At 40.4% G+C, this 26,108-nt stretch overlaps 1 protein-coding gene across 2 annotated transcripts in view; it reads right to left on the reverse strand.

Annotated features, from left to right (window-relative positions):
• Positions 1-612: 612 nt before the first annotated feature.
• Positions 613-26,108, reverse strand: part of Mllt3 (MLLT3 super elongation complex subunit) — a 268,589-nt gene continuing 243,093 nt past the window's right edge. Inside the window, exons 6-11 of one of the 2 annotated variants that reach the window (XM_036179447.1) lie at positions 24,293-24,368; positions 22,146-22,275; positions 19,536-19,635; positions 13,971-14,042; positions 12,635-12,706; positions 613-4,958 (exon numbers count right to left, since the gene is read on the reverse strand). In XM_036179447.1, coding sequence (XP_036035340.1) covers positions 4,827-4,958; positions 12,635-12,706; positions 13,971-14,042; positions 19,536-19,635; positions 22,146-22,275; positions 24,293-24,368 — 582 coding nt within the window. In that variant the 3' untranslated portion in view covers positions 613-4,826. The remainder of the gene's footprint in view (positions 4,959-12,634; positions 12,707-13,970; positions 14,043-19,535; positions 19,636-22,145; positions 22,276-24,292; positions 24,369-26,108) is intronic. The other variant, XM_036179448.1, reaches the window with a different exon arrangement.

Below are 26,108 nucleotides of genomic sequence, written 5' to 3' on the forward strand. Positions count from 1 at the left end.
GAAAGCCAAGGCAGTCCATAATAATCCTCAAAATGGCTTGTCAGCCTGAATGAAGAAGAGGCCGCTTCAAAATTTAATATGAATCTCCTTGCTTCTAAGGAGATATCACATCCACTTCCCTGGTTAGTTGTCAAACAGTGCATTATAGGTTTTTTGTCCCTCCTGCCTAGCCAGACTAGCATTTTCTATACTACTCTAGCTAAGTAAATGCTAAAACTTGTGAACTGACTTGGTCTAGCTATAGCATAGTTTAGTTGACAAAAAAAAGGACCTTCCAATGGGATAGTGGAAAAGGAAAAAAAAAAAAAAACCCTATGGTATAAATAATTCAGTTTAATCATAAGACTGTGCCTGCCATTTCTTGATGAGTCTTCAGAGTGCTTAAACTATGTACTGGTTTCAGGACACAGGAAACAGTGCTAGGAACTGGGTACCCAGAGATGAATGAGGATGGCCTCAGTACTCAGGTGGTTTGGGGTACATGGTCCATCCTCCGGGAGTCTCCAATCTCTCCATTTTTCTTTAGAAACACATCTTTTTGATGAGGAAAGGCTAAGGTCTTATTCACCCTTATGTGACGCTGTACTGAGCAAATGAATCTGTAAGACTGTACATTATAAAAAATTTTTTTTAAAAAGGAGTCACAATAGATTAGGTATGAATTTAAGTAAAACACCTATTTCTGTCCATCTGCACTTAACATTTCAACATGGGGTTTAGAGATGGGAAATACATCTTTTGTGTGCCTTGTAGTTCACATAAAAGCATGTACACACATACACAGTGTAATCTTTCAACATAACTACACATACACACTCCATTAGAAAGATACTGACAGATTTGTAAAACATGTTGGCCTTGCACTGCTAATCTCGGAATACATTTTCACTTAATTTATTTTTGCACTGAAGAGTAGCGCTGGCCACCATCAAAGATCTGTCAGCATTTCCATCATAACTGTTTTCAGAATACTGGAGTACAAGTGCCAAAATACATATTTACAGTTTACAGACAGCAGTGGCTTTGTCTTCCTTTGAAATTGACTGCATCTTTACAAGGAATATTCAGGATGGTGGTGCCTACATAATAAAAAGCATCATATGAAACAGAGGAGGTTGAAAGATGTAGACTTCCAGCCCAAGACTAACCTACACAGTGGGAATTGATTCCGCCACATTCTTTGCAGCTGTAGTCATAGTTTGAGAGCAACAGTCCAAAGCAAGATAATTCTGATAATATATGTGTGTATATATATATATATATATAAATATAGGAATACATAGCATTAGTACACAAAACGCTAAAGGTGGAAAGTAATAAGCATTCCGCAAATTACTCTAGAGCTGACCACTTCCACATGAGAAAAAATGAACACAAGCCACCAAGCACAGACATTTACCAATTCAACACTGAACAACCAACTCATTACACAGGTAGAGGGAAAGCATTGAAGAGTCAAATCGCTCTGAAAGAAGTAAGTGTGTAACTACATCTGTAGGGCTTGAAATGGCAAATGGGGTGTTATGCAGACCTAATAAGTGTTGTTTTTAAGTTTAGGTTGGTTTACCTGCAAAAAGTATCAGCAACAATTGGTTTTAATAAAAGAAAAATAAAAAACCCCAAATTTATTGGCTATTTCCACAAATCAGGTAATTATTCAGATTGGAGGTTTGCTTACCAATTATTTTTTTTTAAAGTATCTAAAGTCATCTCCTGATTCATAACTTTTATGCTTTCCCTAATTTTGACACAGATATCTATCTGTGTTAGACCTAAGAGAGGGGGCAGACTATAGTGATGATATGAAGTAACTGTATACACTTTTGCTGCTAACATGATTGGTAATAATAAGATAGGAGAAACCCCCCCATACACACACACATACCTGTTGCAAATCAAAAATCAAAAACTAACTTATAAGTGCATGTCTGTGTGTGATCTGTACATACAGGTTTTTCCTCCTCAAATCACAGGAGAAAAAAATTAATGATAGTTTATCATACTCTTGTTAGTTCAAACCACATTCACATTCACCCAATTAACTTTATTTGAAACATATATATATATGAAATTAAACCCTGCCATTTCCCCTTTGTGCTTAAAAGACCAAAGCCACTGTTAGGGTACACATGTGTCAAAATATTCTTAACAGGGTTCCAAAGTGAGTGTACACAGATGTGGCAGAAGGGAGTGGTCTGCTTCTGGAGATGCGTGGCACCTCTTTGAGATAAGATGAATGTGACTGATTACTTCTGTGTTTTAAAATCATATGCCAAGAGCAGGAGGACCGTTCCAAAGATGACTAATTCTACAGCATGACTCTTAGTCTGCCAGAATTTTACAGGAAATTCATTTTGCTGTCTAGATGACAGGTGGGAAGAAGTTGTTCTGAATTTTGTTAGCCATGTACAAACTCACATTTCATGATATTCTGAAGACATCTGCATTAGCTAGTGTTCTAGCTCTAATGTCACCAGTACAATAGCTGCCTTTCTTCTCACTCCCACCCCTTTAAAGTTTATTTCTTTGGGCATCAGGTGGTGGGCTAATTTTTTTTTTTTTTTTTAAACTTAGTTCCTCCATAACTTTAGGAACAACAACAACAACAACAAAAGCCAAATCATATTTCACCACATAATTTGGTTATAAAAATAAAAATGGCCCAAACTGCAGATGTATGTTTCTAGTTAAATTATACAGATACATTAGTTAAACCACTTACTTTTCTAGTTTAATGAGAATGTGTGGATTTGCAGTTAGAAACTGGAAAAGATTTATGTATGTTGAAAACATTGTTTTTCTTGTCACCTGTGAAGTCGGAAATAAAACACAACTAAAACCACATAGTTCATCAACCACCTACTGTCCAAAATGACGCGGTACATATCTATGCAACTGTACACCAAAAAGTGGACTACACACCAAACGCTTCAAGTCCGACTCATGCCAATCACCATGAGGAATCATAACATTCTTGAAATTTTATACATTTGTCCTCTAGGAGGACACTGCAAGAAAGCAATTTACAAAGACCATGGCTGTTTTATCATTTCTTTAAAAAAAGAAAAAAATAGTTTCTTTGGATAGAAAGAAACAGTGTAAAAAAATTTCCTTTTTAAAATGCAGAAATTGCTCCATTATTAATCTGCATTTACATTACCGCCTGAAAGAACGGGTCTGGGAAGACCATTTTCTGTGCAGACACTAGTGAATCTCTGAATGAAAGGACAGCATCTGTCGTGGGAACAAATGTGGGGGCACTAGGCTGTTAGCACACATAGAGACTTTCTTAAGGCTGACCCAGGGGCGAACTTTGGATCCGGAAGTAGTTCTTCATCTCTGCTCTTTTCAGCTGAGTTCTGGTAACGACGTGGAAGGTTGGCTGCTATAACTTGGGATTCCTCCACTACAGGGAGTGTAGAATAATGACACCAAAAGTACTTTTTGTTTTCTTTTTCTTTTGAAAATAATTTGCCTTTTTCTGCATGCCACAGGACAGACTTCTAATTTCAAAACAAAGGAACCACAAGGACAAGACTCTCCCCCATCCCGACCACCTTTACCTTCACTTATACAGGAAGTCCTTCGGGAAACATCAGCAAGAGACTAACAGATAGCAAATCTACAAGTTAATACATTGTCTGTAATGGCAGAGTAACCGGGAATTTCCCCCAAAGAAAGGTTTTAATTTTTCAAACATAAAAGAGCCTAAGAGAATCATATGAGAACAAACCAAAAACATAACAAAACATATAAACAAACAACAAAAAAACCCCAAAACTCTGATTCCTGTTTTTGTCTTGTTTTAAGGAGAAATGAGTACCACCCTGGCAGCTGAAGACAGCTGAAATGCTCACTAATAAATAGGTCCAAATGAAGAATGTCTACACTGCTGTTTTAGAAAGCAGGACCCGAATTCCTTTATGGCGATGGCTCTGTGGAATGCCTTTACTTCCATATTCACCTAACATTGCAACAGTAAAAGTGACTCATGAGGTTAGTGACAGCTCAACAGTGCTGGACCGTGGACATTACAGGTACACTTTTGTTAAAAGTCCTACAGGTTTATTGACTAAGGCTAGACAGCAATTCAAATGATCCTATTTGGTACATCTACCATGTCCAAGATCATTACATGGATACAGCCAAAGACTAGGCCTCAACTTTTAGGAAAAAGACCATAAGGAAGAAAATCAAGGTGGCTATTTGGTCCCCCCCCAGTTGACAACTGTGTCCTGGAACTGGAAAAAACAAAGGTGAAAAACATAGACTGCAACAAGTTAAAGGACTTGGAGAAAGTTGGTGGAGAGTGGCACGGTATACGAGTAAGGTCACTGGGCGCGGGACGGCAAGGGCGCTGCTGCATGGAAAGAGCATCCACGGGACCAAGTACTTAGAACATCTGGTGGTGTCATCCCCTCACAATCCTATCTGTATGTGGTAATAAATAGATCAGTCATGTAATAAGGCAGTGTGTTGAATATGCATTCGTCCTGTGGAATGAACCACCACAGAAAGATCCACGGTACCATACACATTCTTTAAGTTTTCTTGTGTTGCGTCTGCGTGTTTTCAAGGCTAGCCAGGCTAACTCTTCCTGGGATTTCCTTGGAGAGGTGCGTCCTCTGAGGCTGGTTCGCATAACCTCTCCTTTATCAAGAGATGATGACTGGCTTTAAAGAAAAATAAAGCTGAAGGTTGTTTGACTTTTATTTTTTTTTCCCTTTTGGTTGTATCATTCTGAGTGTTTTCATATAAACAACAACAACAAAAAAAAATCACAACCAAAAAAAAAATAGTTTTTGATACATCCAGTTGTTGTATCCTCAGGATGTTCCAGATGTTTCCAGGTAACTCTGTAATTTACGGACTGTAGTTTTGTCCAGTGAGCAAAGATCAAAATCAAACGTTGTGTTTGTAATATGAAAGTGTCCAGTTTCTTCTATAAGGTTCACGATCTGGAGAAGTAAAGAAGAAAAAGTATGGGTGTAAGCAACAGGGATCAAAGGCAATGAGAAGGAGACAGAGGACTCAAACACTCAAACACAGAACCAAGTGAATCATTCCCATTAACCACAACAAGGGTCACAACCAGGTCTGATGGCAACACTACCATCAAAATGTCTGTTAGTCAACTCAGTAAGTCCAGGATATAGTAAGCCTTGACAATAAAATCCGCAAAGGGACAGATTGCCTCTTTGTACTTTGCATATTCAAAAGAGCAATTCAAATCACCAACAGAACATTTTACTAAGCTGGTGAGGGAAAGATGACAGTTCAGGACCTTTTTATTTATTTTTTAAACAATTAGTCCCTGACTCAAAAGACTATGACTATACTTAGTAGATGTAAGAACTACCAGCTAGAAATAAAAATTCTTCCAAAAAAAAAAAAACAAAAACACATGAATAAAAAAAAAAAAAATGTTCCAGGAGCTGGAAAGATAGCTCAGAGATTAAGAGCACTGGCTCCCAGCACCCACAGTGGTGGCTCACAAACACCTATAACTTCAGTTTCAGGTGTTCTGATACCCTCTCCTGATCTCTGTGGGAGAAATGCACATGATTGCAAATACATAAATGTAGGCAAAACACCAAGACACATAAAATTAAATCTTCAAAAAAATGTTCTGAATATAGAATTATGAAATACTTGGACTACACAGAGCAAAACCAGAAACCACCTATGTGACCCCTACCCACTATGGATCACAGGAGGGACTCCAGAGAGCCTTTGGGAGGATCACAGGAGGCATTCCAGGGAGGTTTGAATTGTTCTGGTGTTGAATTTGGAAGTAGCTTTGCACACTGCATTTACTTTGTGAAAATTCACTGTACTGTATATGTTACAGAAGAACATACATGTATTGCTTTCTGTTGTGTTCAACGGATGCTCTTGAATAATTGAGAATAATAAACTTTCCCTAGAAGAGGAATCAATGCCTTTGCCCTACAAGTGAAGTAGTCACACTTCATTTCTTATTGTATTGGCTCCAACCCACAATGGTAACATGTTCACTGGCTGTGGGGCCAAAGGGACTGCTGAGGAACACTCCATAGGTCAGCACTGTTAACCGTGCCATGGCTCTGAGGGATTCCTTTACCACATACAGTATTCTTTTATTGGCAATAATGTTCATAGAAATAGATGCTGCTGCTGGGCATTGGTGGCACATGCTTTTAACCCCAGCACTCAGGCAGGAGGTAGAGGAAGGTGGATCTCTGAGTTTGAGGCCAATTTGGTCTACAAAGTGAGTTCCAAGACAGCCAGGACTACACAGAGAAACCTTGTTTCAAAACTGGAGTGCATAGGTGGCGTGCTTGTTAAGTAAGTACACTATATAGAAAAGGGATGGAGACTCATTCTGGTAAGCTTCATGAGAGGGCAGATGGGGCAAGAGGACAGATATTCATGCTGAGGCTCCACTTGGCAACTTCCCTACTTATTTGAATCTCTTTAGTTCAATTATCTTATAAAACTGGTTATGATTACATAGCCTATGACTTATTCAGTGAAGTTTTAAATTATGTAACATTAAGTTGGAAAACTGCAGAACCAAAACTTAGAAACCTTCTTTTTGTTTTGTTTTGTTGGAGACAGGGTTTTTCTGCGTCACCACTCTGGCTGTCCAGGAACTCACTTTGTAGACCAGGCTGACCCTGAACTCACAGAGAACCACCTGCCTCTGCCTCCCAAGTGCTGGGGTTAAAGGCATGTACCACCACTGCCAGGCTAAAACCTTCTTTTTTTAAAAGCTAGTTTCCTGAAAGCATTTGTGAGTGAATCCCTGTGGGTCATAAAATGTGCTCCTGGTCACACACACACAAACATGAATGCGTGCACCTCAATCCAATTAATTGTCCAATTCCAGATGGAGCTTTAAAGGCTTCTGCTGACCCCTGGAACTATTTTTGGGAGCTAAAACACTGGCTTTAATAACAAAACAAGTCACTCTGGTTGGGGAACCATGACAGACACTGCAAACCGATGACCTAACATGCATTTACCTTTCTAAAAGTTACTGATTTTCTTACAATGGCACACCCAGCAGAAATGCCTGTCTTCTTAGACCCATTTGCAGCACTTGTTAGAAGTCACTGGGCTTTTAGGAAAATTCTTGAGGTCATGGGCAATGAGAGTGTGCCTTTTTTCTTCTGTTTTTCTTACTTGTAATGAAGACGCATGTTTGGGAGTATAACTGCTATCTTTCTCTCAAAAGATGAATGTATGAAAGAGGTAGACCAAAAACCGAGTCTATATTCTTAGTGTCGTCTTCTAAACTCTAACAGAGCCTAGATTACTTGGCTCCAGGACTACTGCTATGTGTTTAGGGTGAAGTAGGGTAGAGCTTACTCACTTGTGCTGCTAGACTCAGGCTTCTTTATCATGTATCAGAAGATTATAAGAAGGGATGTGCCCATTTATTGTTAAAGTACATCATTTATACAGAACTACACAAGAGCTTACTACCATATTGACATAGTGGCTAATGCTGTAATTTCAGCACTCAAGGAGGCCAAGGAATACGTATTCTATATTCATGGCCATCCTGGGCTATGGGACTGAGATTCTGTCCGAAGCAACAAAACAAAACAAAGCAAAAAAAACCAAAAACAAACAAAACAAAACAACAAAAAACCCCAAAACAATTACTTCTATATATGTACAAACAAAAAATGAACCAAACATACAAAGTCACCAATTGATACAAAAGACCTTAAATGGACACACATTTGTTTTATTAGCTAAGAATTTAGAACTCTGGAAAAGTTACGACACATATGCACACATATGGAGGCTCACAGCATAGCTATTTCTATACATACAAAACTTTCATGGAAGTCAGATACTTAATATACCCAAGGATGACCTGGTTGAATTAAAGCATTCTTTCCTGAGCAAGTTATCTTTTTTCTTACATTATATAGGTAAACTATGAATCCAGTAAAAACTTGTAGATTTTAGTAGAGACAGTGGTTCTCAACGTGTGGGTCATGACCCCTTTGGCAAACCTCCATCTCCAAAAATATTTCCATTACAATTCATAACCATAGCAAAGTGATAGCTATGAAGCAACAACAAAAATAATTTCATGGCTGGAGGTCACCACACCATGAGGAACTGTATTAAAGGTTGCAGCGTTAGGAAGGTTGAGAACCACTGTTATAAGAAATTGGGTATTATGGAGCACACCTGTCAGTCTAACTCACAGGAGGCTGAGGCAGGAGGACTACAAGGTCAAGGCTTAGCAGGGTTACATGGCAAGATTCTGTCTCAAAATAATAACTATCAGACCAAAACAGGAACAAATAGCTCCCTCGGAGCTACTGTGATTAGAGCATTATACAAGGGAGGCAAATGCCAAGCAGCCTGGAGTTCCCACACCCAAACTGACGGTGGGAAAATGCCAAAGCTCTAAGAAGTGAGTCCTGACTCTGGCATTATGATCTGACTGCACACTACGTGAACGTCATGTGAACATCACAGTGTTCTCATCCGGAAGATGGGGATGAATCACACATTCTGCTCCACATGCCAGGCTGTCAGAGGAACCAAGTAAGATACAATGAGCACTTGCTACAGGGATCAAGGCACTATAGTTAAGATTACCATATAAACAGAAATGTGTCTTTAATTACCTGTAGGGAGAAGTAAACAGCACAAGACTATTGGGCTTGGTACATCTCCCTACAGCCCTCAATGACTGCCAGCCGTTTCACTCCGCTAAAACAAACTAAGCAAGAAAGAGTGACTTCAAGGCTTCTGTGACAACCCCTACCCCAACTCCCAACCCCACCCTCCAAAAGTCACAGTCTAGACAAGAACCCATTGAAGAGAACTTAAAAATTGTGATGAGGATGTTGAAGTGTAACGCTCTCCATAATTAATGGCTTCTGGTGGGGTGCTGATGGAGAAGGACTAGCCAGTGGGAGTTTGGCCATGCTCTACTAAGTATATGGGCAACACAAATTGGACTTTATTTTCTTTCTTTCTTTCTTTCTTTCTTTTTTTTTTTTTTTTTTTTTTTTTAAGGTTGGTGGTCACAAGGGTAGGGAGGTGGACCTGGGAGGACTGAGAAGAGTGTCGGGGTGCATGATGTGAAATTCCCAAATAATCAATAAAATGTTACACTGGAAAAAAATGCAGGAAGGAAAACCCAGAAAGGCCTAAGTGAATTTGTTTTTAATAACTAAGAGTTTCAGGCAGAAGGTGGGAAAACGGATAAAGCCAAGTTGTCAGAATGACTAAGAACCACAATGCAGAGACAGAAGTAGAGCCCAGCATTTGATTTTGTGTTCCTATTGTTTTGAATTACAGGGAATGCACTCTTTCAGGAAAATAGCTGTTTATGACTCGATATAGTTACTTACACATTACTTACCAATAAATTGAAAAGTGGATGACAAAAACTGTCTGTAGAAGAAAGTCACTTAATTTTAAATCACCAAAACTTCTGGCCACTAGGAAACACACTCAATATAGTAAGGGTTTCCAGTACTCACAAGCCAGCCTCCCATCTCTGCTGCCACCAGACCTGACCCTTGTGATAGCACACACAGGAGCTGATGGAGCTAACCAAAGATGCCTGCATTTTCATGGGGGCTGTGAAAATACATCACGGCAGATGCAAACATAGACCCAAGGCAGTAGCCAAGGCAAATGCACTTGGGAGAGTTTGGTCTTGTTCACCAACGAAAACAGCATTAACAGTTTGAGTTAGTAGAGCATGTACTAATGTCCTCAATTAAGGAAAGGCTCTGAAAGATACACACCCCTTTCCAGGGCTCCTGATGCCAGAGCATCAGAAATACAACATTAGCATGTGTTATTTCAACCAAATAGGCCACAAATCCTGGAAACACCTCCCTAACCCCTGAAGGACTACACTCGGCATTCCTAAGGGAATGCCCGGTCTGCTGACGCAGTGTGGTTCACTGTGGTATCACTATGCTGCTTCACAAGTGGTCCCAATGCCCACACAGACAGAGAGGCTTCAGATGAGAAAAGCACAGGAGGACAGGGTACATGCTGGGAGTGTGGGAGTGTGGGAAAGGAAGAGGGTGCAAACCACTTCACTGGGGAGGGGTGGGAGGAGGGGTGGGGTCACCATACAGCTGTCAGTTGTTTTGTGTTAACAGGTAAGATCTACCTGCTATTTTGGTGGTTCCCTCATCAAATCTTTTTTTGGGGGGCGGGGTATTTTTTGAAACAGGGTTTCTCTGTGTAGCTTTGCATCTTTCCTGGAACTCACTCTGTAGCCCAGGCTGGCCTTGAACTCATAGAGATCTGCCTGGCTCTGCCTCCCGAGCGCGCGTGCGCGTGCGCGTGCGTGTGCATGTGTGTTCACTTTTTCTCCTTCAATAATAAAATGCAAACCCAGGCTGAATTGATGATAAGGCCAGAGATGTCCAACCTCATTTTGAAAATAAATATGGAATGTATAGTTTAACAAGGAAACAAATTATTAACCAAGGCTAGATGCTCACTCTCTTGCTTTGTGCCTACTGAACAATGGAAAGAGGCCATAGGAATATAGTCTTTCCTGATCCAATGCTTTCTTTTCACGAAATCAGATATTGAGAGCCAGGACAACATGCCCCTAGAGTAAAGTAATGCTACTAGCCAGCTTCTGTGGGACAAAAATATTGTCAGAATACATTTTTGGAATAAGGACACATTAAAGGAAGAAACCAAGGATGCTACTCTGGCCTCAGCAGAAGTTTTGGTTCAGATGTTCAGTTCTGCACAGTAGTGGTTACACAGACTTTGTGGCAGGCATTTCACCAGATGAGCAGCCCTCGAGGTAGAGAATAACATCAGCCCTCCACTGTGCTATGTCTTACAATATGAATTAATTAAGCAGTAAAGCATGACAGGACATATATCACAGTATCAGAATCACAAGCCTCAGTTGCATTACAAGGCAAATGGCCAAAGATAGAGCTTTCATCTGGCTTGGGAATGCAATTAGGGTGAAATGCTGTGTGCCCTGGAGTGCCTTTATGTCAGGTTAAAAATTCATAGATATTACTCTTTCCCTCTAGAATACTAAAGTAGTCCACTTGTATGCAATTCTCAAGTAAGCCACCTACACTCATAGTTCTTTCAAAGGTCAAAATAAAGAACATTAGATAGAGGATGCCAATGATATTCCCAGGTGAGACCTTGTCTAAACAGCCTACTCACCCAAGCTTGCAACTGGGGCCCAGTTTGGGCCTCAGTTGTTTTTTTCTGACAACTTTTCTTTAGTAATTTAGAGTTACTGCCTGGGAGCAGATAGGCAGACCAGCTACCGGATTTACATCAGCATTTAGTCAATGAGCAACTTTCTGTTCTATAAAAGGAAGCTGAAGAAAGTATAGTTGGTTCTCTGTATCCCTAGGTTCTTTGTCCTCAGATACAACACACTATGGACTGAAAATTCTTAGGGGTGGGAGTGGGGTGGACGGACGATGTGTCTTTACTTAACTTGTCGTTATTCCCCATACAATATAGGATAACAATGATCTGCATGGCATCTGCATTGTATTAGGTCTAAGAAGTAACCCAGAAATGATGTGAGTAATGGAAGAGATACATAGAGACTATGCAAACAGGGCACTACCTGAGGGAGTTGAGTGCTCTGGTGATGTGTGAGAAGGATAAGAAAACTACTAGCAAAGTGCTAACCAGGCCTTAGTTAAAGACTCAGACCCAGCCCCTCCACCTATGCTCATTTAAAAGGAAATGAAAAGCCTAGAACTTATCGAAAATGGAGAATCACGGGTCTACAGACAAAGTCTATTATTTCAAATGCTAGAAGGGCTAAAAGTTTATTAGACCAAGAGAAGTTGGCAAATTTGAGAGTATTTATAGACTAAAGCAGAGATGTACACAGAATACAAATGCAACCATCAACCATCAATATTTAAAAAAAATAGTTCATATATTACTAAGGTAGATGAAGTACTAATTTCAAGTCATTTTAAAGTAGTGAAAAAAATTGTTTTTAGGTGAAGCAATGCACAAATCTACTGTGGAATCTGGAACACATAGCCTCCCAAGTGTTAGAGAAAAATTACCTCATCAATAGCCACTGTTAATGGAATAAAGACATGGACTGTACTTGTACAAGAACTAAAAACCACCCCTCTTATCTTCTCAAAACATCACATTGTGTTAATAGAAGTTTCCTCACGCTAGGAGCATTCCAGAGTTGAGTTCATGATAATACAATGTATGTTGTACAAGATAAGGGAAATGAAAAAAATTATTTATTTTTCCATAGAATCGAACTGGCAAAAGGTCGCCAAATTGAATGACAAATGTTTACAGCACTTGACTTAAACTCTTATCACTGTTTTCCCATGAATCCAGAAGCCTGGCCCCAGGTTCTGCATTCTCCTGACTGACCCCGCTCTTAGCCCACATATGCTATGAGCTGGAAGGAAGGAGTACTTGTGTCTGGTTTTACTTCCATGAGTGCTCCAAAGGGCACCTTCAAATAGTGAAGTCCTCACCCAAATATCGCCGCAGGCACAACTCCACTTCTGTTGGTACGAAGCTGCGGAGGCTTCCATGGGCTACCACACTACCCCAGGATAAACAAGGCCTCAAGGTTGGGGAAAAGGTTGTGCTAGAAAGCGTTTCTCACCTGCTGCAGAATGTGTCTTTCCCTCAGTGTCATTAACCTTCTGTGGAGTTCTACCAACTCATCTAGGTATGCCTGAAAGAGAAGGGTGGTCCCCAAAGAACAAAACTTTAAAAGGCAGTTGGTGAGTAAGAACATACAAGCAGGCATGGTTTGGCAGTTAAGATCATGTACTGCTCTTGCAGAGGACCCAAGTTCAGTTCCCAGCACCCATGTCAGGAAGTTCACAGTTGCCTGTAACTCCAGCTCCAGGAGAAGATCCAACATCTGACCTCCATAGGCACATGTACTCAGGCACTCGAACACACACACACACACATTTTAAAATAAGTCCTAAAAAACAGAACATCTGTGCAGAGCTTAGGGTCTTCATCCCACCATGCTAAACTAGTTACATGGGACTCTGTGCTCACAGGCTTCTGCAGGTGAAGTTCCTTGCCTTGATTTTGACCTTTATCAAACCTGCCTCAAAATGTGGGAGGGGTATTTGCTTTCAACATTCAAGTGAGTAGACTCAGTTTCCCACAACAAGGACTCTGCAAGGAATCCTGGAAATCCAATGCTGTACTGTCAGTTTAAACTAGTGATAGCAGAGGCTGTTTATATTTTTAATTCCTCAATCTCAAAAATTTTTAGACAAGGACAAAACACCTAAGCTTGAACATGGAAGTATCAAAACATATTATGTTAGGTTAAAAAGTTCTCAGGTATTCCAAACGTTATATAAATGATCCCAGTAAATGACTAAAGAACAGAATATTCTATGAAATGCAGCAATCACTATGCAAATTAGTTCTATGTTTGAACAACTCTCCTGCAAGGGCAGCTGAACCTCTCCTTCATATGTTCAGACTCACGAGTCCTTGTTAGCTGACTGCGTGGGTGCCTTAGGGCCAACTTCAGTGAAGGCAAAGGGGGAGATTACTGACAAGTTAAACCCCACCCATAACAGGTAAGTAACATCTCTTGAAGTCTTAAAGTCGGAGTTTATATACATCATACACACAGAGAAAGCTTACTGCACAGGGCTCAGTCACCTTGTTTACTTATGTGTGGGATTTGTTCTGCCTCGGCTACAATCTTCATATATCCCAATGTGGTATGCCTGAAGTTCCTTGGTAAGGTGGGAATCATGACAAGTGGTAACAAAAGGCCATGCTTAATACTGAAGATAAAAGCAAGACAGGGGGAAAGGAGCTAAAAAATACCGGGATGAAATATCTGGAGTCTTGGCTACTTCTGGTGAAGATGGGAGGGAGCCAGCAAGAATGATGGAGGGGAGCACAAAGACACAAAGACATGCCAGACTGTAACTCCCAGGAATGGACTGGAAACCTACCTTGTCACATTCACCATTCTTTATTTGCTTATCTGATTTGCTTTGTTTGATTGGACTTTTCACTTCAAGAATCTAGGGATCAAAGAAAACACTAGTCAATTTCATTTCAAGCACCTTCTAGCTAGCTACCCACAAAAAACAAAAGCATTCAAAATGCACAGTAACATTGTTTCCTAAACAGCCTTTCTCTATACATTTTTCTTCTTTTCCAATCTTGTCCCCTCACCTCCACCCCCCAGAAAATAAATTACTTGTATATTAAATGCTGAGTCAGAGCAGCAGAGCTTAGGGAAAACGTTGATGATAAGGAAACTGATCTAAGCTTCCCAGGGCGCTTTTCTTTCATGCCAGCACTTGGGCCTGCATAACAGCTGAGTTATTTTGAGATTGCTGTCCGGGCTGGCAGGACTTTTCCCTGCTTATTCTGCTGCTTCAGCATGAGTCCTAGTGCTTGGTGGGCTAGGAATGATTAAAAAAAAAAAAAAAAAAAAAAAAAAAAGCCTTGTCCTCTGGAGCACCTGCCTTTCAGATGCTAGCCACTTGCTCCACTAAGCAGATGCAAGTTTGGGAGTGAAGGTGGCCATCCGTCAGTTAGTCTGGGATCCTTTGACGGCAGAAACAGTTGTGCTTGAAGAAATGATGTGATGGTGCATGACACAATTACCTTCATCTGGACCAGCTGTAACTCCACACACTGTTCTGAAGCTTGGGTGGGAGCTATGCTCATAATTAACAAAGAGAATACTACTATTTAATAAATACCACTGATTTATTATACAGGCTCTTCAAAACTGGAGGATCTGGGAGAAATAGTTTTAAATGGCCCTAGCTTGAAAAGGCTGAGGATAACTACATTTATTAATGAAGAGTGCTTACAAATGTACATACATATAAAAGCAGAGCAATTTATATTTCTCTCATCAGAAACTAATATCAAAGGGGGAAATGCTAAGGATGTTTGTTCTTTTAAAGTCCCATATTCCGCCTATTCTTCCCTGTACTGTTTCCTGTCCTAATTCAGAGTTTTGTTTCCTGTCTACTACACAGTATATAAATGATCTTAAGAATGTGTTCACTTTTCATTTGTGGTGGCAAAAGCATTGGACTGGATGTCTTGCCTTATCAATTAATATCTTAGGGCCTACAAAAATGAATGGAAGAGACAATATGATAATGTCTGTATTCCCATTCGGCTATAAAATTTTATACTACTAATAAATAAGTATCTTGTTTGGCAATATAAGATCATGGTATACAGGCATGAATACTCCTCAATAAAGTGTTTCTCTTTGAGTTGAAAATATGCATAAATAACATGCATTTTAACAATCTTTCCCGAGATTCACATTTGTGCCTTCATTTTTAACATTAAAATAAGCAAATGACTGATTGGGCCAGGCTAACTTAAAATACTACCCTTTAGGCAACAGATGGAAATTACAGAATAGCACAGGCAAGGCGATCATTTTTAACATGCTCAAAAATCTCCACTGCATTTGGAATTTCCTTCTCTTTATTGTTGCTAGAAAGGAGCCCGAGGGGAAACCGCGCAGAGACCTGGAATGAGTGGGTCAGTAGGTGGCACTCCTGGCCAGCTCAGCACTGGGCTGGGCCACACAGAAACCATCAGCAGTGATTTGAGGCAGGAAGGAGAAAACAGCCCTGCCATTTGCCTTGTGCTTCAGAGAACTGAATTTGTTCCCATCACATCTGCCCCTCCCACGGCCCCATCCCCCAAGCCTTGCTCTCCAAGTGTCAAAAGATGCTATATTTGCAAAGGAACTTTACAAGCTAGGTTTAGACAGTCCTGCAACCTCTCTTCAAAGCAGAAAACAGGGAGAACATTTGGGTGCTTAAGCCCAACTCCACACATTCTGAAAGTGTGACAGCATGGAAGCCCCAAATACATGGAAACAAACCCTAGTTTCTTTCTCCTGGGGCCCTGGTAGCGGGAACAAAAGCCCCGGGTGTCAGTGACCCGCCTCAAGTTACAGAGTGGCTGCCCAGAGAGGCCTCAGCTAATCTTCCTTCTTTGATCTCTCCCTGCTCCAAAATAAACAGCTTTGTCAAAACCTCATTCTGAGAGAACTGAGCCAAACTGAAGAAAATTGTTTTACTTATGATCACTTCTTATCTTCGGGGACTGACTCCAGAATATAAAAAGTACAACACCTTGTCTTCCACAGGCTTATTTCAAACCAGTGTAACTGGATAGATTCTTTTGAATTCCACCCATGCCTGGCAGGTGATTTATGATATTCTGAATATTAGCTGGATTCGGTGATTACTTCCTCCCTTCCCCATACTACGCTTGGCTAAAAAGATGGGGGTTGTTTGTTTGTGCTTTATACAAGGTGTGTTTGTGGTGGGAAAAAAGCCATCTTTGGTTAAATGATCATTAAACTTTTTATTATTCACCAATAAACTAAGTAGAGGGAAAAAGCCACCCAACCCACTGAATTAAAACACCAGTAGACATGGTAATCTCTGAATACAGAGGAAATAGTACTTCATCCTTAATCTGAGGATCTGGCTTGGGAATCAACATTTCAAGATTCTATTTTCCTGGATCCCTTTGTGAGAAATGTCAAGTCAATCATGGAGCAGATGGATTATCTATTGGCAGGCTTTCTATGTTAGCCACTATTAACTCCTAATAACACTTCTATTCACTTCTTTGCTTTGTTGACATGTGGCTCTAGGTTCTTTCTTCCTTCAATAGATAAAAAATTAACTACTCAATTAGCTCTTTATCCCTTCATTAGACCCTGGATTTGAGATAGGGCAGCAGTTTTGCTGTGTCTGATATCCGGAGTTGCAAGATCATTATCTCATTATCAAGTATGGAAAAAGGGCAGATTTAAAGCTTGGAACTAGAGTGTTCCATAAGGGTTCTTATGGTGAAGGCTTGGTTCCTACTACAGAATGTTCAGAGGTGGGGACTTGAGTGACTAGATCATAAAGGCTCTGTCTTAATCAACAGATGGCTCTACTGACATGCTTGTAAGTTGATAGAAATTTGGAAGATGAATCTGGCTGAAGACAGTGGGTCCCTGGGTCCCTGGAGGTCCTATCTTATTTCTATGCCCTTTTCTCATCCTCTCATGCTGGTTTTTGTTTACATGAGGTTTGCTCATCAAATTAATCCAACCATGATGCTCTACCTCATCATAAGAACAATGGAGCCAGGTAACCACAGGCTAAAACTTCTGAGAGACTGAGCCAAAACACAATTTTTTACCTTAAAATTGTTTTTCTTGGGTATTTTGTCACAGCAATATAAAGCTAACTAACACACTTGTCAATGCGTATGGAGAGTAAAACTCGAGGATTTTAAAATCAAGCCTTTCCTGTTATCACTACCCTTTTTATTTGATGTGAAGTTTCATATGCCCCTGTACCACCCCATGCTTGTACACATGAGCTCTCTAGTGTATCTTCTCTTATACATTCATTTTGGGTGTCTCACCAACAGAAATACTAATGATATTTTTTAATGTCTTTGAACACTAACTTAAAGGGATCCTACCACACTTGACCCACATCAAGTAACTGGGGTTAAGAAATCACTACTAATTTTCAAAATCCCTGTCTTGCTCTTAGCTTCATGAGGAGGAGATAAGTGCTCCTGTTGCACACAATGCCCTACTCCAGACTAGTTAACACTGAAAACATGTGAAATTTGTTCTTATGCTCTTAGGTGTACTGAGAAAGGGACACACAACTGAGTATTATTGGTGAGATGATGTTATGCATGTGAGAAGCTACATGTATCAAATGAACATTCCAAGAAAATCGTGGTATACTATATTTAATCAGATAAAGTGTATTTTACCCTCCCAGATAGATGATATTTGTTTAGGGTTTGGTTTGCTAGACAGGTAACAATTTTGGTAAAGAATCTACACTTTTCCCAAGAACCAAAGTCAGTTCACTAGTGTCCATTCAGAAAGGGCAAGATAGGAACTTGATGGAGCATCGTTTACATGGCAAGTCATCTGATCACAGTGCCTGGAAAGATGCTGAAGACAGCTGGAGAGAGCATAAAGGCATATCAATCTAAATCTAGACATTCCTCCTGCAAGAATCCTAATTCTGATATACTGTCCCCTGGAAGTAGAAAACAGGCCTATAGAGGGTTAGATTCAACATAAGATGTCAAGATCCTAATTCTATTCTTTTGCCAGCTTTTACTAAAGCACATGTTTATAAAATAGTTCAAGTGTCTAGTTAGCTAGTTCTTCTCAGTGACTGGTCATGTTTTCCCCTGGAACTCTTGGCCTGTGGTAGAAGGCAGCTATGCTGCGATGCAGGACGGCCAGACAACCAGTGTGGCTGGTTGTTGAGATGGGGAAAGCTAAGTCAACAAAGCCAGGCTAAGAATGAGGAAGCTGGACCCCACTCCCATGTAGGACAAACTACAGCTAAGTTGTAACAGAGCAGGTGCTGCTCCTACCCAACAATGAAGGATTTAGGTTGCAGACGAACTTCAGAAAATGATGAATTTTAAAATCTAAGTGAGCACTGCCTCTTTATACAGAACACAAGAAAGAAAATATCCTCACAGCAGTAATACAACATTTTCCAACTAAAACAAAGATCATTAACTTAGGGGCAAGATATTTTAAATAGCAGAACACTTATGAAATGGAATAATTTTAGAAAATGCAACCCTTTAATTTTCATGTTAATATTCATATGGCAACTTGAATTAAGCAATTATTGCAGAGGTCATAGGAAATCTGCCTTCACAAAAAGATAAGAATAACTTACTGTAATGAGTATCAACTCAATGCATAATGGAACTTTTACAATATTCATGATGCTTGAAAACAGTTTATTTTAGTAAGTAATGAAAATATCCCAATCTTGCTCATTTATTTAATACAAGCTCTTCATCACAGCTTTCAGAATTCTGTTTAGACCTTATCTGAATAGCTATATTCTGAGTTGACTATCAAATTAATAAGCTTTCTTTTAGCTCAACTTGTAGCGTGATAATAATGACTGTTTTGTTAATCGTTCTTCGCGCTCCCAAGTCAGTTCTTCTCTCTTGAATGAGAAACTGAGGCTGAGCAGCTACAATAAACATGTACATACACTGAGTGCCAAGCAGATGCTGCCCACTGCCTTTACACACACGGTTGTCCTTCAATATTAGCAGGGAGCTAACATTATTTAATGAAGAAACTGGGGCACATCAAAGTGTATCCCCCATCAGTCAAACAAGGCTAGTCCCATAAGTCATGCTCTTTCTAATTAAGTCATCTATTTATGCTAAGGGATAAAACACAGAGAAGTTGAGAACGTGGGCAACGTTTTGTGTCAACCTTCCTTCCCGCATCTGGTTAACTCATCCACCCAATGAAACACTCATCTTGCGAACAGAGGAGTGCTCTTTCCCCAGGGGCTTTTTTAATGCTGGGTAAGGTTGAGGATTCTCATTTGTTTGAAATAAAGAGGACCTTTGTTGAAAATTAAGAGGTAAAACAGTTATATGCTGGATTGAAAATGATTATGTATAAGTCCTATAGAATCTTGCTGAGTACAAAGCCCACAATTTACCTGGTTGTTGTTAGTTTTCAATAATGGCGGCGGGGGTTCATGATGGAGGGGTGAAGAGGCAGAGCTGCTTTCACTGTCACTGCCGTCACTCAAGCTGACCCTAAGGAGAAACACCCAACAGTCACATGCCCCACCGCAGAAAGAGTCAAGTATCATGGAAAGCAATGGATGTAAACATCGCCACTGAAAGGCTGCTTTGTACACACAACTGCTGGCATCTGTTGGTACCTGCTTCTATCTGGAACCCGTCAGGGGAATCCACTGCTGGTGCGCTTCCAGTGATCCCAGTCATGACAACTGAATAAACCATGACCTAGAAATATGTGGCCCCCTCCCCAGCTCTGGTTACAGATGTAAGATGGATTCATAGCCCAGTAATGTGACACAAGCCACCACCTGAGCTACTGTGGGAAGACTAACATTCTAGAAACACTATTCATCATTTCTACTGTGTCACAATTCAGTGGTGTCTCCACTACAAAACATGGGCACAATAATGTGCTACAAACATACTCTGGACACAAACTGTTTCAAACATCACTGTTTTTTTAAAAAAATAACCTCTCAACATCTAGAGACAACAAAACCCCACTCTCTCATTTATTTTTTTCTACTCAGAATAAAATGGAGCTTTTTTCCTAGCTAGAGAGGAGACGGTGCTTTCTTGCGCTCATTCGAATGTATGCCCTCATTCAGGAGGGCGTTTCAGTGTCTGCTCCCTCTCTGGTTATACAGTAACCTGATATAATATTCTTCTCAGAGATAGCAAATGCTATAGAAATCAGCACAGTTTTTCTTTCGCTCTGAATAGGCAATCACATCTTCCTCACTCTATTATACATTCAGACAGACTAGATACAGGATAGGAAACAAAAAGGATACATTGGGACAGCCTTTTAGCAAAACCTGATAGAACTTGTTTTTCTTAACTAAATTACATTAATGAAGTGTTCTGTTGAAGCACTGCTTTCAAATGCTTCTCGACTGAAGTGGAAGGCTGAGTATTTAAACTGATTAAACAGTTGAGACTGCACAAGTGCTCTGAAGATCAAATGTTAGATGGAGCCGTCCTACTAACAGTATGTGTCAGGTGGCAAAACGAAGATGTGTCCCTAGTAATGTCCATTCACATCAGGCAACTCACAAACAAGTAACATGTGTGATCAAAGCCACACCAACTCTGGGCTGGAGAGAAAAATGGGCAACCAGATCTCCTACACAGCAACTTAGAAAATTACATGAATGGTGAGTTCCTGTGTGTGTGTGTGTGTGTATGTGTGTGTGTGTGTGTGTGTGTGTTGTGTGGTTGTTATGGTTTTTCCATACACTAAATTGGAGAGCAGCCAGTGGCTGGGATTTTGACTGATCAAAGTCAGTTCCTACACATCAAGGTTCAGCACATTTTTAGGTCCTTTTGAGCTACCAAGTTGTAAAGGGACTGTATGCAGATGCACCGCAGAGCCAAGTCTGTAAGGGCATCCTGTAAAGGTACTGTATGCAGATGCACTGCAGAGGCAAGTCTGTAAGGGCCCTGTAAAGGGACTGTATGCAGATGCACTGCAGAGGCTAGGTGCAGAAGGATGTCAGAAGTCTAGCTTTGTAAGGCAGAGCCATTGACAGGGTTTCCATTCATTCAGTGGAGGGGCAGCTTGTCTCCAACAAAACCAGTGAATCGCCAATTAGGAAACATACAGTCTGCTCCCCCTGGATTCCCCTTGTCTTAGGTATTTCAGGGCCATCTACATAGTAATAGATAATGGGCAAAGATTTATTGCAATATATTATAAATGTAATTGGATTTGAAGTTCAAGTAGATTCATATTTTCTACTCATAACACATTAAAGTGTGCATGCCTATTTGTTTTCCTCATGATAAACAAAATCCTCAAGGCAATTTCAAGTTGACTATTAATTATAAGTGACATGAATTACCATGTTCTAATGTAGAATTATGCCTCACAGCATTAAAGCTACTTAAGGAACCTAATTGTCAGCACACTTAAAAGGAATTTATTTGCTGGAAAACACACACAGGTGAACTTAGTTTTAATTAGGTCACAACATAATTCACTGGAGCCAATTATGTAGTTCTAACTATAAGCAGCAAATGCTGTTTCTTCACATGTGGAGCCCCCACCCCAAAGCAACAGGTCTAGAGCAACTCTTCAGATGAATTTGCTACATGTCATATACTTTCAGATAGCAGGGGTTTCTGTGACGGCTTCTTCCTATAGAGGCTTTGGAGGAGACCTCTTCTAAGGAAAAAGAAAAAATGGTTTCTTATAAAAATGAACACAAACCTACCAGTTTCAGAGGAATACAGCCATTTGCTGTACCCTCCCTCCCTCCTGTTTGAGACGGAGTCTCATGTTACCCAGATTGGCCCCAATCTTGATAGACAGCTGAAGAGGACTTTGCACTTCTCATCCTCCTGCCTCTCCCTCCTAAATATAGGAATTACAGACAATGTGCTGAGGATCAAACCCAGGGCTTCGCCAATGCCAGGCCTGACTTAGTGACAGACCACTCAGCTGCTGCCAGGGTTCAGGTGTTTCCCACTTTTGTGGTTTCCCCAGGGAACCAGTGTGGCTGCTCTGCTGGGAATCTCACCTGCGACTGCGGTTTCCTCCTCTATTTACAGGTCTTTCCATCTCAGAGTCATTGTCATTATCCTCTGCCTCGTCAGACTCCTCCTCGTTGTCGTCAGAGTGCAGATCCTTCATGATAGACCTCAAAGGACCTGAGCGATGACAGGAACCACATGCAATCAAACAGCACTTCAAACCCACTTGACCACCTTAGACACTGGGGAAGGCTTGCAGTTCTGACCTCTGGCTAAGAACAATCATTATCCTGTATGGTCAAGATTCTGCAACCAAATCCAGGACACCTTCTGGATTGTAATCTCCCCTTACACATGACTGTTTTCATCGGAGTCCCCAAAATGCTAATTAGGAATCCTAAATTGGGGCTGGAGATGTAGCTCTAAAAGCACTTGCTGCTCTGCCAGAGGAACCAAGTTTGATTTCTAGCACCCAAATGGTAGCTTATTACTCTGTAACTCCAGTTCCAAGAAATTTGACATCCTCTTCGGACCTCCTCAGGCATCAGGCATGTACAAGGTACACAGATATATGGGTAAGCGAAACACCCATACACATAAAATATTAAAAAAAAAATTAAAGAATCTCCATTTCATAGGATTTTTTCTGCATAATTTTATTTCTTATCTTCTCACCCCAAGTCATAACCAAAAGAAAAGCAGATCTATTAGTAAACAGGATGTTTTGTTAAGTGGATCCATGTACTGAAATGCTGAGATTAATAAATCACTGTGGTTGTAGCTGGTTCTTGGCAATGCAGCCTTTGTGTGGTAGTTTCTGATCTATTAAGATTTAGCTGTTCCTTTATTTCAAGGTCAATTTCAGGTCAACCAAGCATTTTAGTCAAGTTCAGGTTATAAAATGTTTCAGCTCCATGGTGTAATGTCCTATCTCTGATCTCCTTATTGATCTTGGACAGCAGATCTTGTTGCAACAACTTTATGTGGCCAATTTTCACCTCACTTTTAAAGAAATTTCTGGCAAAATATCAGCATGTATTAGCATAACTAAGACTATGTAACAAATCATGTGCCCAGAAAATCCAGACAATATCTAGTATTAGATGGGGGTTGGAGGAACTGTAACTAATTTTATTTAGCACCAGACAAAACTGAAAACACACACACACACACACACACACACACACACACTGATTAGTGTTGCTTTCCCTCTGTTTTACTACCCAAAATGTGATGAAAAAAAATCGTCATTCTTTAATTTCAACAGAAAAGTGTAAAGGCATCAGAGAAAGGCGCATTTTCATTCTGGCCTGGGCAATCCCCAAAGTCTAACAGAACTATTTGAGCTGACACTGAGCGGTCCCTTCTAAAACATGCGCCCACTCCCTGCAATCTCACATTCTGCAAACTCAGATTTCTCTGCTTTTGTAGTGGGCTTACTTCTTTGAAAGCTAATGAAACAAGATTTCTGAATAGCCAAAACTATCACTGCCTTTTATTATATATTTTCTTGGAAGCTTAGCCTTAGTCCAAATACACACAACAATTTAATCCTCTTTCAAAGCATGCAAGGCCACTTAGAATTCAGTGTAGTCAATGAGAACAGCGATGTTCACTATGATACTAGAAAACAAGTTACTCTTTGACATTCTTCAATTGTGTAAAAAATAAAACAGAGCCCACTTCTGGAGTCTTTACACACACATTAAAAATATGCTTCATTATACATTCTGGTTTAATTTTTCTGGAGCTTTGTTTAGCATGTGACTATGAGTGGAGAAATATATACTTAAAAACAGCAAAATGCATTTTTGCTTAAAAAACTCCACTAAAATACAAAAAATAAAATTAAGTAAAATGAAAGGTGTTCAAGTATGAAGAATGGGGAGCCCATGTCAGTGCCTCTGAGGTTGGTTTACTGGAGTATTTCCTCTGGGAATTCCCTGGAATGGGTTGTGTCTATAATCCATTTGTGAGATGGGAATCTGATGGCAGGGATTGGAAAAGGGGGACTTTCTAGAATCAGACCTCATATATGAGAACGATACTCAAGTGCATTCCTGGGGGAAATAAACACAACTGCATAAAAGCCAAGTTACCATTCAAATAATAAAACAGTAGAAGATAGGTCATAAATCAGCTCATTAGGCTGTTTATGGGGAAAAGATTTCATTAGCCAGGGAGCTGTTGATACCTTGTTGCCTGGTCTGGGATGGTGTGAAGCTGGAGCTGGAGCTGGAGCTGGAGCTGGCAGGACTGGGTTGCTCTGACTTTAGAGAAGAAGAGAAAAGTATCGTCAATACATTTATGGGATATTATACATTAAAATGAAAATGACCTCTGTGCTCAAAGCAGCCTCTACAGAAAGTCTGACGCTGTGCAAGGAAAATGACCACACATACCACTTTGTTAAAAAGCTAACACAGGAGAGTTGTAATGTCATTTTTTTCTCTGACAGCCTTGTTTTTATCAGATGCGTATAAAATGTCAAGGATGAGAAGATAATTTCCTGGCTGCTACATGACTTCACCCCTGCTCACTGCCGTGCAGAGCTCCTCCTAAGGGACACATACCTTCACTGTCCTTTCCATGAAGTTTGATTGACTCAACTGGTTCAGATGTAGTAGTCATGAGGCTCCAAGGTCATTAGTTCAATCACATTATGAGCCAGTTAATTTTATCCTGGTCTAAGGCCACGAACCAACTAACCCCACTCACCATGAGTTCACAAATGGAGGCCAATATTCATAACATCCAGCCAAGTCCCACAAACAAGTCAGGGGAAAATGTTGCCACTATTTTAAGAGAAAAATACCCTTTAATTTCACAGCTTATGAATTAACAGAACAGGCTCACACATTTTTTGCCCCCTCTGACTCTCCATGATCTTTTCTCATCCACTAGTATACAGAACAAGTACTACATCCAATTCTTGGACACACCCAAACTCAGTTTTCTTCCTTCTCAAACCACTAGCACCATTCAGAGGCAGGCCGTATGCTTCTTCCTAGGATGCTGCGACACTGAGACAGTCCCTGTGCTGTGTTGTGCCCAGATAAGTGTAGACAGCATTATAAAAGCCATGTGCTTCATGTTACTTCTTCCATACTTAGCAGAATGCATTGCAAGTAATAGAGCATCCTCATCTGTGACTCAAAGCAGCACCACAGTCTGTCTGCTCCACTGTCTAACCGTTTTCAAAAGAGAGTTTACACTGCTTGAGGGTCAACATCAGATGCATGAAGAGAAATGTGCAAGATATGGACCACACCAACAACAAACTTGAGTTTTGCATCTTAAGACCAAGTTCATGCTTTAAGTAGCTTAATAAAGCTGATGTGGTTAGTTATAAGAATGGACTGTCTCTACCCACTTCTAATATCCTCATATTTTCAAATTATTCCATATTATTCCCAAAATATGAGGTGTTCCCATGTACAGGACACATGCTCTTTTTTTTTCCTTTGCTAAATGCATAATCCAGCTGGAATACAACTACAAGCACAATCAGAATACACGAAAAGAAGACGACCATCTCAGTTCAGTGTGTACAATAGTTTCTCAGCATTGAATTCCCTTTCATCTCCCCTCCCAGCAAAGGAGTGCCCCCCCACTCCTGAAGCAGCACCAAGCTCCATAGAATGGGACATGAGGAAGCAGTTTTGGGCATTCCTGATGCACACTTCACATCCTCAGGGTGGGTGGGAAGACAGGTGTCAGCAATCTAACTCACTCTGCAGGGAAAAAAGCCAGACACAAGTTCTAATGAGAAGCAGGCGCTCACCCACTCTTCACCACTGCAGGATTTGCTTGGGAATTGTACAGTGTCTTACACATCACTCTTTGCAGGCTACAAAGCAGAGTTGGTTTACAGGTGCACACACCTGTGTGAGATACTCTTCACTTCTGTTAGGTGGTTCTTCCATGGTTGAGGCCTAATGGCAAGCTACACAATTGAAAGGACACTCAGTGCAGTGCCCATCTGTAAAAATAGCTCTCTCAAGGCCCAA

This window comes from Onychomys torridus, chromosome 2 (assembly GCF_903995425.1).
Source record: "Onychomys torridus chromosome 2, mOncTor1.1, whole genome shotgun sequence".
NCBI lineage: Eukaryota > Metazoa > Chordata > Mammalia > Rodentia > Cricetidae > Onychomys > Onychomys torridus.